Below are 15,706 nucleotides of genomic sequence, written 5' to 3'. Positions count from 1 at the left end.
TTTCTAGGTTATCTCCTCTGCTGCTGTGCTTCCTGATGCTGCTGCTGCTGCTGCTAAGTCGCTTCAGTCGTGTCTGACTCTTAGCGACCCCATGGACTGCAGCTCACCAGGCTCCTCCATCCATGGGATTTTCCAGGCAAGAGTACTGGAGTGGGGTGCCATTGCCTTCTCCGGCCATGCTTCCTACTGTCCTCTAAATGCCACCTCCCACAGCCCCAGCCCAGAACTTTCTCCTAAGTGTCAGCCTCACAATCCAAGTGCCTTCAACCCCTCAGATGGCTTCCACCTGAAGTCAGCCTTACCCTTGCCAAGAACTCAAAGGCCTGTCCCCTCCTGTTCTCCTCCTGTTTTCCTCCTGTTCTACCTGTTCACAGGGGGTCATCTGTCCCAGCTAAGGGGTTGAATGACCCCCTTCAGGCTACTAATGTCATGCCTTTGGTCCTGACCTGCCCTCCATAGTGTGTCCCCTCTGCTCACATTTCCAAACGGTGGGCCCAGGGGTCAAATCCGAGGTATCCATATGGAGTCCTTGATCTTAACCCTGCACGACGGGACCCACTTTTAGTGTGGCCCATTCCACTCGGGACAGCCTTACCCAGTCTGCTTCCCGAGCCACCAACCAGGCCTGAACTCTCACTGCACTCAATCCCACATCCCGTTCCCCCAACCCAATACGTCAACCTTATTTCTTAAATAGTTCTTAACCTACTTTTTTCTATCTCTACTGCCAGGATCTTAGTCTGAACTCCTGCCGTCTGTCTTCTGGAAGTTACAACAGCATCCTAGACTCCCTGCCTCCACGCCTGCTCCCTCTCATCCATTCATCCTTCTCATCCATCATTCAGCAGCCAGAGGGAATTCTTAAATACAATCCTGATGCCCACCACTCCCCTCCTTTTTTTAAAAAAAAATTTATTTATTTGGCTATGCCTGGTCTTAGTTGTAGCATACAGGATCTTTAGTTTTGGCATTTGAATTCTTAGTTCTAGCATGTGGGATCTAGTTCCCTGACCAGGGATTGAACCCAGGCCGCTGTATTGGGAGTGCCAAGTCTTAGCCACTGGACCACCAGGGAAGTCTCACGCCCTGCTCCTTCTTAATAACCTGAGAATAAAGACCAAAAATAATGAACTGATTTTTTTTATCCTGCCAATGTCTGTCCCAGTGTAAGTGCCAAACCTCAGCTCCTCTGCACAAAGCTACAAATGCTTTCCTGCCTTAGGAGATGGGAGTGCAATTTTCTCTGCCTGTGACCCCATTTTCCTCCCCACTGACCCCTGCACTGGGGCTCACAGCACTTACAAGATTAAGGTGTTTCCTCCTACGTTGGGAGCTGCTTAGGGACCAAGACTTTCTCTGTGACAGTAAGGAAGACTTTTTCCAAGACAGTAACTTCAGTGTCTACTGATGATCTGGCACAGAATTGGTTATTTATTCTTTGTGTGGGAAGGAATCAGTGAATTAGTGCATGTAGCTGCTTCCAACCCAGGAGTCCATGAAATAATTCTGTGTGTTGGTGAAAGCAAGAATTTGCCATACTGTAAAAACCTTCATGACATCAAAATATCTATAGGATGAAAATATACTCAGGGAGGAGAGAATGACTGAAAATTATACTGTCAATAAAAATAGATAATATATTTTTATTATATTTTGCAAAATAGTACATGATCATTGGCAAGATAGTCCATGATGTTGGTTACAAACTTCATGTAATATTTTCAAAGTTGTTCGAGTAAATGACAAGGACTTGGGTCCATTTCTGATCTACCTATATTAATAATATCCTGATCATAAATTATCAAACCGAATTTATTTTTGTAAATGTATCACTCTGCATTCTCGCTAACGAATGGAGAGAGGAATGCTTGAAATGATCAGTGATTTTTATTTTCAGAAAAAGAGAAAATAAAGTATGAACAGGACTGTCTGTGTTCCTTGCTAAGAAGCAAATGTCTACAAAAGGAACAGTGTGCCCTGGCAAGCTATCAATACAGGGGCCCCAGTTAAAAAGAAACAACATATAGATTCCTGGGCTCTAGGAGGGAAGACATTTTGTGTTGAATCTGACTATTCCCAGAGGGCCTGACCGCATTGTTAGAAGTTGCACTGCCTTAGGCCTTTAGAGCAGTCTGAAATACTTTGGAGACACAAAAAGGGAACATGATTTTCATTATTTTTCTTTTGCTCTGTGAAGCACATCTCCATTTTAAAAAATACCGGAAATCCTCAGTGTAGTGCAGTGGTTAAGTCTGGAGTCAGACAGAGACAGTCTTAATCCAGGCTCCACTGTTTTTCCAATATCATCACCACAGACAATTCATTTCATCTCCTCTGGGCCTCGGTATCCTCATCTGTAAAGTGAGGAGATGCTAAAAATACCTGCTTTGCAAAGTTGATGAGGATTTGATGAGACCATTCTCAGAAAGCCCCCAGCAGAGTCTGCTCTCTGGAACAGATCATCCTATAAAGAGCACCAAAGGGGGTCCCCATGTGGTCCCCAGCACACCAGCCTGCATCCAGTGGCATAGGTAGACAGGATGGCGCCTTTAAATGTTTGAAACTTCCGAGACCAAGGTGAATAGCAGCCCAGGTACACATGAAAGGCCTTGCCATGTAGTAAACCAAAGACCACACCCAATTTGAAGCAAAGTGAAAGCAAAAAAAAAAAAAAAAAAAGGCAAGTCTAGAACAAGAACATATGCCGAATACTAGAGCAGGTCTGTGTGTAGCAAAGACTTTCCTATAGTTTCATTGTCAAAAATGATTAACAATCAGAGGCTGAGGGCTGCCAAACTTTTCAGTAGTCTTAAGCAGTTCCAAGTTCCATCCTCAGGATATTTAGGAAGATTTTCTTTTTTAATCATTGATTCCCAATATAAAGCATGTCAGCTTATAAACTTCCCCCTTCCAAAATAAATGAGGTCCTACTATGTAGCACAGGGACCTATTAGTATAGTCAATATCCTGTGATAAACCATAATGGCAAAGAATATGAAAAAGAATATGCATATGTATGTATAACTGAATCATATATACCAGAGACTAACACAACAGTGTAAATCAACTGTGAAGTGAAAGTCACTGAGTCGTGTCTGACTCTTTGCGGTCCCATGAACTATACAGTCCATGGAATTCTCCAGGCCAGAATACAGGAGTGAGTAGCCTTTCCCTTTTTCAGGGGATCTTCCCAACCCAGGGATCGAACCCAGGTCTCCCACATTGCAGGAGGATTCTTTACCAGCTGAGCCATAAGGGAAGCCCAAGAATACTGGAGCAGGTAGACTATCCCTTCTCCAGAGGATCTTCCTGACCCAGGAATTGAACTGGGGTCTCCTGCATTGCAGGCAGATTCTTTACCAACTGAGCTGTCAGGGAAGTCTGTACTTCAATAAAATTATTAATAATAATAAAACCTCCTCCTTCCATACCACACTCCTCTGAGTAACCCTAAGAGGCAATTCAGCAACTCTCAAGAAAACCATTTAAATATATAGCTGCTTTCCATTCTTCATTCCTGGAGTTCCACTGAGTTATCCATCACATTTTCCCTGCTAATGTAACTCCACTTAAAGCCCAATAATTTTGGTCACTGAACTTATCTTCTGTACCTCTCTGATGGTAACTGCGTGTGTTTGTGCATGCATGCTCGGGTGTGTCCATCTCTTTTCGACATCATAGGCTGTAGCCCGCCAGGCTCCTCTGTCCATGGAATTTTCCAGGCAAGAATACTGGAATGGGTTGCCATTTCTTGAAAGCCCACATGAAACCTTTAACACAACTTCAATCTGATTCACATTTCTTGTTACTATGAGTTAAAGATGTGTATTTTTTGAAAGATTTTTTTTTAATGTGGACCATTTTCAAAGTCTTTATTGAATTCGTTACAATATTGCTTCTGTTTTATGTTTGCTTTTTTTGGTCACAAGGTATGTGGGATCTTAGCTCCCCAACCAAGGATTGAACCTGCACTCCCTGCATTGGAAAGTGACCACCAGGGAAGTCCCAAAGACTTGGTTTTTTATCCATCCACCCACCCATCCAACAGTGAGTGGTATGATAGGTTCTGTGCTTTGCATGCAATGGATATGACCCAGTCTCTGCTGTCAAGTAGCTTACAGAATTTTGCATCACAGGTGTGCAAACGTTGAAAGCCCACCGTGAATGCTGCAACATGGGTCAGAATCAGTGTTACAAGGGATACACGGGGAGGACATGTAACTAGGACAAGTGGGGGAAGGTGGCTTTCAGGAAAGGCTTTCCAGGACATGTGGCACAGATCGAGCCTTAGGGGATGCTGGGGGAGAGGGACCACATGGAGGAAAGGAGGGCCCAAGAGACAGAGTGAATCGTGTAAAAGCAAATGTGTGACGACAAATAAAGGGTTCTGGGGAGCAGGCAGGAGGAGTCAGCTCACAGCGGGCCTCATGTGAAAAAAATATGTTGATATACTGGCCTAACAGCACATGCTGAAGCCCAATCTAGAAGAACATTTGTGCTTACCTGGCAGAGAAAAACAGCTCTCTGAGCTCCTTAAATTCTTTTGTTCCCTTTTTTTTTTTTTTTTTTTCCTGTGGCATGTGGGATCTTAGTTCCCCAAACAGGGCTGAAACTTCTGCCCCCTGCAGTGGAAGCACAGTCTTAACCACTAAACCATGAGGGAAGTCCCTAAGATTGTTCCTTATTTTGAGTTTGTCTGATATTTCCCCATGGTTAAATTCAGGTTATGCTTTTTGGATGGAAAACTACACACCTGATGTGTTCTTCTCGGGTGTCCTATTTGGAGGCATGTGATGGTCATTGGCCTCTCATTGTTGATGTAAACTGTGATCCCTCACTTCAGGTGCTGTCCAATATCCCCACTCTATCTAGAGTTACTATTTCCTACCTTGCAACTAGTAAGCACTCTTTGGGGAAACACTTAAAGACCATGCAAGTAATTTGCTCATCATCAAAGTTTCCCTCTATGTTTAGCATCCAATGGTAATTTTGACCTGAATCGGTCTTTACTACGATGGCTGCAAAATGGGGATTTTTCCAACTCCAGAGTTCCTTTCTCGTTTACCAGTCAATACTCATGGTACTATAAACAAGAACCTTCCGTTTCTCCCCATTTATTTATTGGTATAGACTCATAGATTTCTATTCTTTCCAGTGTTTTCTAATTCATTACTGTATTTTGGTGCTCAAATTCTCCCTAGTTTGGCCAGTAAGAGCCTCTTTAAGTTCACACCTGGGTCTTTCTCACATGCCTCTCTCATATTTCTGAGCATCACTTTCTGGCAGAACAAGACGTTCCAGGCTCATTTTGTACCTTTCCTGCCTCAGACGCAGAATCAGCCATTTCTCCAAGAAGCCCTTCTTCCTTTCAGTGCAGAATATAGTGTTTAGAAACCAAGTTGTGGGCACTAGGTGTGTCCATTGTATTAAGATGTCACTTCTCCTAGGAAATGTAGGCATTTAGATGTACATGTATATGCACATACATACTAAAGCTGTCAGCCTTAGCAAATAAAAACTCAGGATACCCAGTCATATTTGGATTTCAGGTAAACACTGAAAAAGTTAGTATAAATATATTCCATTCAAAATTTGCGACCTGATATATACCAAAACATTATTTGATGTACAGCTGAAATTCCAATTTAACTGGGTATCTTGCATTTTATCTGGCAATCCTAATACATACAAACACACACACTACATGTACATAAATGGACACATACACATGCAGAGATATATATGCATATGCATTTTGGAAATCATGAATTCATACAGATACTTGACCTGAGTCTAAATGGAAAAAGAAAGAAGTTGTTTGATGTACAGGGATGGGAAAGGGATTCTAGACAGGACAAATGGCATATTTGGGACTTACGAGAAATTCAAGGAGATCAAACTTAACTGAGTGTGGTAGAGGCAAGACACCACATTTTTAAACAGATCAATGATATAGTCAGATCTTTTAGATAATCATTCTACTGGCACTAAAGAGGCCAGACACCAAGAGGCAAAGAGATGCATGAATCTGAGGGAGAGATGACTGGCACCAGAAATAGGCAATGGAGGATGGAGAGAAATTCAGGGGCTACTGCAGAGTTAAAAATGGTAAGACTTGATGACTATATGTATAAAGGGTTAATGTATACATTTATACAGGGTTGAGGGAGAGAAAGGAATGAAGGATAACGCCTATTTTTCTGGTTGGGGCAACTAAGTGGCCATGGAAGCCATTTATTGGGATAGGAAACACTGGAAGAGCAGATCTGGGACTACAAATGAGGGGTCCAGTTTGGGACATGCTGACTCTGAGGTGCTGTAGGACATCCAAACTGAGATGTCCACAAGGTAGCTGCCTCCATGGGTCTGGAGCTCAGGAGAAAGGTCAGGATGGAAAAATATGGACAAGGGAGTCATCTGTACTTTGATAAATGAAGTTATAGGAATAGACAAGATTGTCCAAGAAGAGGCAATAGAAAGAGAGAGAGGAAAAGAGCATTAAGGATCAGCACATTCATGGGGCAGGCAGGAGGCAGATTCAGCAAAGGAGACTGTGGGGTGGTCAGAAAGATGAATGAATGCCAGGAAAGTTGGGATCATGAAAGCCAAGGAAGTAGAGATTTAACAAGGAGGCAAGGGACAAAGGTCAACATAGTGAAAGCTCTGGTTTTCCCAGTACTCATGTACGGATGTGAGAGCTGGACCATAAAGAAGGCTGAGTGCCAAAGAATTGATGCTTTTGAACTGTGGTGTTGGAGAAGACTCTTGAGAGTCCCTTGGACTGCAAGGAGATCCAACCAGTCCATCCTAAAGGAAATCAACCCTGCATATTCATTGGAAGGACTGATGCTGAAGCTGAAGCTCCAATACTTTGCCACCTGATGTGAAGGGCTGACTCACTGGAAAAGACTCTGATGCTGGGAAAAGTTGAAGGCAGGAGGAGAAGGGGATGACATAGGATAAGATGGTTAGACAGCATCACTGAATCAATGGACATGAGTGTGAGCACACTCCAGGAGATAATGAAGGACAGGGAAGCCTGGCATGCTGCAGTTCACAGGGTCACAAAGAGTTGAGATGATTTAGCAACTGAATAACAAAGAATCAGATACTGAAGAAAAGTCAGGATGGATATTGAAAAGTGCTCCTTGCATTCGTCAATAAGAGCTCATCAGTGACTTCAGGAGAGTAGATGGCCAAGGTAGAAGCCAACCTGGCAAGTGTCATGTGTAGAAGAGGCAATGTGGTAGAAAGAACATGGATCCAAGAGGCAGACAGACCAGGGTTTCAAATCCCTGCTCCACACACACTAGCATATTGTTCAGTCACTGTACCTTTCTTCACTTGTAAGACGGGGATATTAATAGTGAATACCTAATAGGGTTGTTTTGAGGGTTATAGGAGTTTAACCACGTAAAACAGTGCTGAGTCTAACACACAGGAGGTATGGTGTTACAGCTATTGCTTCAGTGTAGGAAACATAAACCACTGAAGCGATCTCAAGCAGAAAAGTAGTATCAGGTGCCTATAAAATTGATGACTACAGAAGTGGAAGTCAGGGGGCTTCCATTAGACTAATGGCTGTCAAGGTCATAGCACAGTGGTCGTGATCCAAATCTAGTTTCAGGGGATATGGCTGCTGCTACAGTCTGTCACTCACAAAGCTGTGAGTACAGAATGTAGTACAGAAGCCACAGACGTGTCCTTGGATCTCCCTGCCAGCCACCAAGCCCCGGGGAAGAGAGGCTCTGCCTAACTGAAGCCTTTCAACCTTGTGCAAAGGCATCTCATTGGCAGAACTGAAAATGTATCAGAACCCACATTATATCCAGAATCCTAGCTGCAAGGGAGTCTGAGATAGTTATTTTTCAGCCTTGGGGTAAAGTAAGGGGAGGAATGGATGCTGAGTAGCAACCAATAATACCCAGTGCAGCTATCTTGTTTGGGAGTAAATATTTTCACCCTGACTGCTGAAACGGTCATTCCAACTGTGGTCAAAATAGAGCAAAATTGGCAAAATCCTGCTAAATATACAGAGAGAGATGGAAACAAGACTGAAGATCAAGGGATAAGTTTGAAGAGGAAAGTGAATATCTCTATCTCTAATATTGAAGAAAAACGGCAAGAAGAGGTACAGACAGTTTATAGTTTGGGGCCAGGAGGAGAGGGGTGGTGAAGTTAAGGGAGGTTCTCCCTCAAGAGACATATTATCTCTGCGAAGTGGGGAACAAATATCATCTGCCCTGAGTGAAAAAGATAGAAGCTAGTTCAGGGGCCTGATGAGCATGGATAACTAATGAGGGAAACAGGAAAGGAAGCTGACACAGCATGAGAAATCTTTCCACACACCAGCTAGCAAAATAAATAAATAAAAGAAAGAAAAGAAAAAGAAACACAGGACTTATTTTATAAAGCATTGTCATTCTTATTTATTGAAAATGTCCATTTTAAAAGTCTTCAAAATAAAAACAAGTTAGAAAATTTGAGCTTGTGTAAGAAGGGACATGACAGAAGAGGAACTGAAAGGCCTCGAAGGGTAGCAGTTTAACTACAGGGTTACAGGGACCCATTTATAGAGTATTGTAAACAACACAACTATGGAGACACTGCTGTCAGGCTAACATGGCTTCATTTCCTGTATAGGATTGTTGAGTGTGAGCGTGGACACCACTCTGCAAAAACTACATTACCCAGAGTACCCAGGGCCTCTCATCAGAAGGGCCACACCCCCAAAACATGCATATGGACACGTCACTTTAAAATAAAGACCTGTCAATATTTTAAGCAATCCTATATACCTTATCAACTAAAGTATTTGTAATCACAAAAAATGTTTCCTACAGATATCGTTTGCACATTTATTGCAAGCCATTGACTAACCACAGACAGGGCAGATGCTACGATCTGTGTTGTTGTTATTGTTTTTCTTCTGGAAGTGAAGGATGGCATCTCTAAATCATTGGGCTAAAAACAGAACACAGCCATTCCAAGAAGTCTTCTTTGGTCTTCAGCTTCCAAAGACGGCTGTGTGTGGTTGGCTGAGATTGGTCTGCAGGAAAAGTCCATTTCCTGTGGATGATGTAATTTCTGCCATGTGGCAAGCAGTCAACAGCCCCATAACAAGTAGCTATGGGAGTTGAGACCCCTCCCCACCCTGTACTAAAAAGGAAAAGGGCTTAGCAAGCTGGGGAGTTCAAGTTTGGTTTCTAAACAACATTTGCAAAACCCATATTTATAGGTACCTACTGAACGTATCTGGGAGACAACTTTGATCTGTCCATTGGTCCTTGACCTCTCTTTCCAGCGATCTCCCTCATCTGGTCAAATTGCCTCTCTTTGGGAGAGACAGTGGCAGGTTGCAACTTTCAACTGTGCTGGATTTGGATGTGTGCTGCTCTGTCATGACTGCCTGGTTTATCACAGTTCTAATTTCTCAGATATTAGAAACCCTCAGCAAGGGTTTGATTCAATGAACAACTTGAGTAAACCAGTTCCAAATAATCAGCTTTGCTAGGAACCAGCACACAGCTACTAGAGGGGCCCTTTCCTTCCAGCTATACAAACTGGCCCAACAGCACATATCTGCAAATCATGCTTAGAGTCCTACTCAAAGAGGCTGATGACTATTACAGCATCTCACAGCATATATGGGAGGACAATCAAGGGAATTAAAGCTGTCTGCTAGGGCGCCACATCACCTCAGTGTAGACTGAAGGATGAGAAGTTGCAACTTGAGTATGTGATGTAGATAAAAGGAACTGCTCACAGTCTATATTTTTAAAAAGCAAAAGCACACACAAACCAGTTTACACACTGATTGGGATGGTTGGCTTAAAGCACTGGGGAAATAGAAAACTTCTACACAAGGCAGAAGGCCAGGGACAAAACCTAGCATGCACTGGCAAGAGATGGGCAAGTCGGCTACTGAGGGGAAGACGCTCCAGTGCAGGTTGCTAATAGATTTGGTGTTGGCATGGGTGACCAGAGCTTCTGCCCCACAGAATGGAAACATAAACCACCATGAAAGGAGAAAGGGTACTACAGTTTTCTTGGTCTTATAGACAACACAGGGTAATCATTTTAAAAAGCGGGTATTGAGGGTGGCACAGGCTGTGTCAGGGAAGGGCAGCTGGATCACTGGGCAAACATATTTGCCTTTCACCTTCCCCAGTCAGAGTTCCAGAAATGTTGCCTTCAGTAAATTAGGTACTGAGGGGCTGCCAGGTAGAGGGAAGCATTAAGGGGAAAGTCAAGTTCACATTTTAATAAGCTGTGGCCAGCCACTTGGGGAGAGCAGCCAGCCCAACAAGAGTGACCCAAGGATAATGGCTGGTAAAGAGGCACTATGAATTGAAGGCCATCTGAAGACCCTGTGAGTCATCTGCCTACAATAGCTTCCCTTTGCTTACTGATGGAAAAGACTCTGGGGAGACTTCTCCCACCCCCTCTTGCTTTTTTACTCCTGTCAAAAAATAAACAACCAATCAATAACCAAACAACCACAAACACTCATCCAAACACACACACACACACACACACACACACACACAGAGACTAAGATATGAACTAAAAACCAGAGAAGTGAGCAAACTGAGTCAGATCACTCAGCTGGACATTTCCTGACACCCTACAGGCACCCTCTGCCAGCCGCACAGTGATGGTTATGGGAGGATGGAGGTCTTGCTACTGGACTCGGCCCGAATACACTCATCAGTTTGCTTCAACAGCCTCCGGACCAGCTTCTCTAGGTCCCTTCTTGATTTCAACTCTTCCTCCAGGCATTGCTTCATTCTTTTATTCTCCTACGATGGGAAAAGGCTGATTGGTTACCAAACAAACAGTCCCTGCCACAGGGCTCCTCATGCTCAACCTCCTAGCAGCCTTCACCACTGAGGACACTCTCCCTCCTCAAACTCCTCTCCCTCAGCAGCTTCTGGATTATTCTACTTCTCACTGACCACCCCTGGAGTATCAAGACAAGTATTCTCTAGGGCTCTGGCCTGGGCCCTCTTCTGACTCACTCTTTTCACTTACTGTTTCTTTTCTTTCAACTCAAGTATCTATGAAGAGGCCACCCCAATTCTCTCTGGCACTGACCTCAGCTCAGCTCAGGAGCACCAGGTCCGCAGTCCCCAGGGCAAACTTGATATTTCTGCCTACACTTGTTATAAGGCCCTCAAGTTCATTATGTTCTAAAGTGAACCCAGTATCTCCCCCATCATCCAAACATCTCTTCCTCCTGTAGTTTCTGATTTTCAGGAAGGACACCACCATATCAAAGTATATACCCAGATGAAAAAGTTTCATCTGCCATCTCTGTCTCTTTCTCTTTTTTAAATAATTTTATTTATTTATTTTTGGCTGTGCTGAGTCTCCATTGCTGCACAGGCTTTACTCTAGTTTTGGAGGGGGGGCCCCTCGCCAGTGGTGGTGCACAGGTTTCTCATTGCAGTGGCTTCTTTCATTGCAGAGCATGGGCTCTAGGCATGCGGGCTTCAGTAGCTGTGGCACATGGGCTCTACAGCACCGGCTCAATAGCCGTGGTGCACAGGCCTCGCTACGCTGGGCCATGTGGGATCTTCCTGGGTCAGGGATCAAACCCATGTCTCCTGCACTGGCAGGTGAACTCTACCACTGAGCCACCAGGGGAGCCCTCTGAGTCTTTCTTAACTCCCACATCACAGCACCATTTTCCGCAGGCTCTAACTCGGCTATATACCTCCTTTACTCCCATGTCCCTCCTCTGCAGCCTCAGTGGCTCTCTCTCCTCAGCTCAGGACTTCATCACGTCTCACCTCAGCTCAGGACTTCATCACGTCTCACCTCAAGTTCTGTAATAGCCTCCTAAGTGATCTTCCAGCTTCTGGTCTCTCTCCTTACAATCTAGCCTTTACCCCATCACCAAGTACAGGCAGTCCTCAAACTCAAGGAAGAGTGCCAGAGGAGCCCACAATTCATGACTTATTGGTTCTATTTACATGAAGTCGCTCAGTCGTGCCCGACTCTTTCCGACCCCATGGACAGTAGTCTGCACCAAGCTCCTCCATCCATGGGATTTTCCAGGCAAGAGTACAGGAGTGGGTTGCCATTTCCTTCTCCAGGGAATCTTCCCTACCCAGGGATTGAACCCAGGTCTCTCGCATTGTAGATAGACGTTTTAACGTCTGAGCCACCAGGGAAGTCCCATGAATGACTTATCTTTTCTTAAATTCTGTTTGCAAATGTCAGGGAACACGAAAATTGTAACCAAGTTTGGAACCCTATTTTAAACGCTAAATAGGTATATAAGCAAGCCTCAGAAATTGAAATCCAAGGCCACATGGTAAAATCGACAAAACTCACCTGGATGACACAAGGGAAATCCCCACCTCACCACCTTGTTCCTGGCTTTCTCCTGAGGGTGTTTACCCATGTGTGGCAGGGAAGAGGGAGCAGGCTTGTTAGGATCTGAGAAATTTCATTACCTGTTTCAGCTCTTTGACCTCATCCTTCAAGGCATAGACAGTATCGACAAGGCTCCTAGAACATAAAGTTTAGAGATTAATAGTTGGCATCGAAGTATTAAGTGATACTTAAGAAGAAAAGCAACTTTATAGAAATACAGTTTCTGAAAACCAGTGACCTTTCCAGCAGACCTTTCTGGGGAGACATGCTACTATGAATGGCCCCTGTGTCCCTCATTTTTATGGGCTAACAACCACCATCACACCAGCTCATTCCAATGCTGAGTCACCACACTTTTTTTATTACCTCTCTCCTCCACTGCTCACTCCCCAGCTTGGGTGAGTACGGAAAAAGCAACTAGTATATTGTACACCTGTAACTTATATATTCGCTCAGTCATGTCCGACTCTTTGTGACCCCATGGACTGTAGCCTACCAGGATCCTCCGTCCATGAGATTTTCCAGGCAACAGTACTGGAGTGGGTTGCCATTTCCTCCTCCAGGGGATCTTCCCGACCTAGGGATCGAACCTGGGTCTCCCACATTGTAGGCAGACACTTTACCATCTGAGCTACCAGGGAAGTCCAACTTATATGTTATTGTATATCAACTCTACTTCAATTTTAAAAAGAAAAAAGTAAAAGAAAAAGAAGAGACTAGGGCTGCTTGTAAGGTTTTGAGTTCTCCCTTGGGGGAAGGAAGGTGCATCACCTGACATTCTGTAATGAGAGGTGGCACCAGGCCCTGCCTAGCCTATAGTATCTGCACGAGCACATTGCCCTTCTCACCAGCATACGTGACACAAAGTCAGGGCATTATTTCTGGAAGATTCCACATATTCCAAAAGGGATAAAGCACCTTGGCTGAGTTATAGAAGAGTCATTTTCTCTCTCACTCTCTCTCCCTGGACGAGGACTCTGGAGATCAGAGTTCCACTTATTCTACAACTTACCAGTCCTCTAACCTTGGGTAACCAGTTATTAACTATTACTATTGAGTAAATAACTATTACTATATGATCATCACTTATTGAGTGATTATCATGTGCTGAGCCTTTTACTTCTTATTCCATTTAACCTCACAACAACCCTGAAAGTATTATTATCACATCCAGTTTATAGATGAGGAAACTGAGGCAGAGAGAAGGGAAGGAACTTGTCCCAGGTCACACAGCTAACAAGTACCAGAATCTGGACTTGAACCAGGGCTGTTCTTCTCTTGAGCCCAAGTGCTTTACCATTTGGCCGTATCACTTCATACACCAGATGGAAAAATATATTGACGGTGCCAAGTGCTATGAAAAAAGCTGTCCTATGCAAATTTAGGCCTGACTTCAGAAATGACTCAAGTTTAAACAAGTATTTAACCTGATTTTCCCCTGGTAGGTCACCCTCATTACTGTGCAAAGGTAGGTCAAGGACATAACTTTCTTGAAGCACAATTTTCTCATCTGTAACGGTGGTGAATCTCAATGGTGGTGTATCTCACTGGATTGCTCTAGGAGTTTAAATGAGGTCAAGTATTGAAAGTCCAGTGCCTGAGTCCATAAATGTGAGGGGCATTGCCATGGGCAGGGGAATTGGGGCTGTGGCCTTCCCAATGCCTCCCAAACCCATCTGGAGCAGTATTCCTTTTTACCCTGAAGTCCCTTCCTGTCCGGGGAGCTGGCTGCCGCCTCTGCCTCTCCTTTCTCCTTCCCTTTGTTGTGGAAGCAGCCCTCCCTGGGCTCCCAACTGTACGATCAACCAAGAGGGCCTCATGCTCTGATGAGGAGGGTCTGCCCTTCAGTGCTAGCTTGGTCTGCTGGAACCTTCTTTCCAGCCCCTGGAAATACCAGAAAAGGTTTAGCCAGCTCTACTCACTTTTCTTCAATGATGGTCTGGCCGTTGCTTCTGGTTTCTTCAACGATGAGTTTCTCCTCCTCGGGGAGTAAGACTTGGGGAACGGAATCTTTGCGAGCACCTACAGACAAGGGTAGCCAGAGGCAGAGGAGGGGGATTACTAGAGGAGACTATTTATTGGGGGTTTGTTCCTTTCTACGATTGTTTTTGAGGGGTCTTTGTTGACGGCATCTGGCTGACTGGCACCCCAAGAGCAGTCACATTTTCTGACGAAATCTTTCTGACATGAGAAATGAAATGGCCGAATACATTGTTTCAGCCCTGGGGGCAGGGGCACATTTTGTATCCAGAAACAATGTGAAAAGGCTGCTGTGAGATTATCCTCAACCAAGGCTCCCTCCTTTCCTGTTCTGCCTCCTCCAAAGCAAAGAGCTGGCCAGCAACCATTCCTCCCTGCCCATCTCTGGGGAATGGCACACCACACTCTGTGTGTTTTGTATTTTAGTAAAAATCATGCAGAACATAGCACTACATGGGGATGCAACATGCTTAAAAAGTCTTCAGAAGCATCATTCACCCCATTTGTTCTCCACCTTACAGGGTGACGCAGAGTCAGTGGAGACTATTTTGATCAAGGGTAGAGTGTGGGTGGGGAGATGATCACAACAGCTGCAAAGATGCAGGCGTCCTGACCACTGTCTGCTCACCATCTCCCTGCTCTGGGATGGAGAAGGTGACAGAGCAGCCATGGGACCTGACCAGACAGCTCTCCTGCACCTCCAACCTCCGCCTCCCTTCTGTATCCTTCCTCTGAGAGCTAGATCCCTTAATCTTCTGTCTCCTTGAGCCACTGGCTTCCTCTCTTCTGAGCCAATTCCCTTCAACTTCTAAACACTCACTGCCTTCACTCAATCTCCATGCTTTCCTCGAAGGGGATCTGTCTCTGTCTTCTGCAGGGCCCAGGACTTCGTAGATGCTTAATAAGTGGGTAGCAGACTGGCTGACTGACCAACCAACTGGATGCAGCGAGAAACAGTAAGGATCAGTTTTAGGGGAGCAGGACTTTTGGCTGGAGAGGGATGTATGGTGTCGGTCACCATGACACCATGATGCTAAATGGCTTACTGTGTGCCACGCACTGTGCTAGACACTTTCCACACATAAAAGGGAGGCCAGGGAGGAGGAGAGACAATGTGACTCTTGAGGCCAGAATGCCTGCCTGCACCTCTGAGCAAATTTCCTGTGTCTATCAGAGTGAAGACAGGAGGAGGCAGGAGGTGAGGTCAGATATCATAGGAGGGCTGCTGCTTCTAGTGTCTCCTTGTGTCCCTCTCTTTCCTGGTTTCTATGATAAAAACTGCTCTCACTTGCCTTTCCTGGCTCCTGGAATCTTGTTATTAGGGCTAGGCATGCCCAAAGCT

General features: G+C 44.7%; 1 protein-coding gene across 13 annotated transcripts in view; it reads right to left on the bottom strand.

Moving 5' to 3' along the window:
- Positions 1–8,404: 8,404 nt before the first annotated feature.
- The window catches only part of ARHGEF6 (Rac/Cdc42 guanine nucleotide exchange factor 6), a 117,142-nt gene continuing 109,840 nt past the window's right edge, over positions 8,405–15,706 (bottom strand). For all 13 annotated transcript variants that reach the window (XM_070290673.1, XM_070290672.1, XM_070290674.1 and 10 more), the window contains 3 exons: positions 14,307–14,406; positions 12,465–12,519; positions 8,405–10,802 (listed from right to left, as the gene is read on the bottom strand). In XM_070290673.1, the coding sequence (XP_070146774.1) occupies positions 10,662–10,802; positions 12,465–12,519; positions 14,307–14,406 (296 nt within the window). In that variant the 3' untranslated portion in view covers positions 8,405–10,661. The remainder of the gene's footprint in view (positions 10,803–12,464; positions 12,520–14,306; positions 14,407–15,706) is intronic.

The sequence above is a fragment of the Ovis canadensis genome, chromosome X (assembly GCF_042477335.2).
Source record: "Ovis canadensis isolate MfBH-ARS-UI-01 breed Bighorn chromosome X, ARS-UI_OviCan_v2, whole genome shotgun sequence".
NCBI lineage: Eukaryota > Metazoa > Chordata > Mammalia > Artiodactyla > Bovidae > Ovis > Ovis canadensis.
Note: the sequence above shows the minus strand (reverse complement) of the source record. Positions and strands in the feature narration are given on the sequence as shown.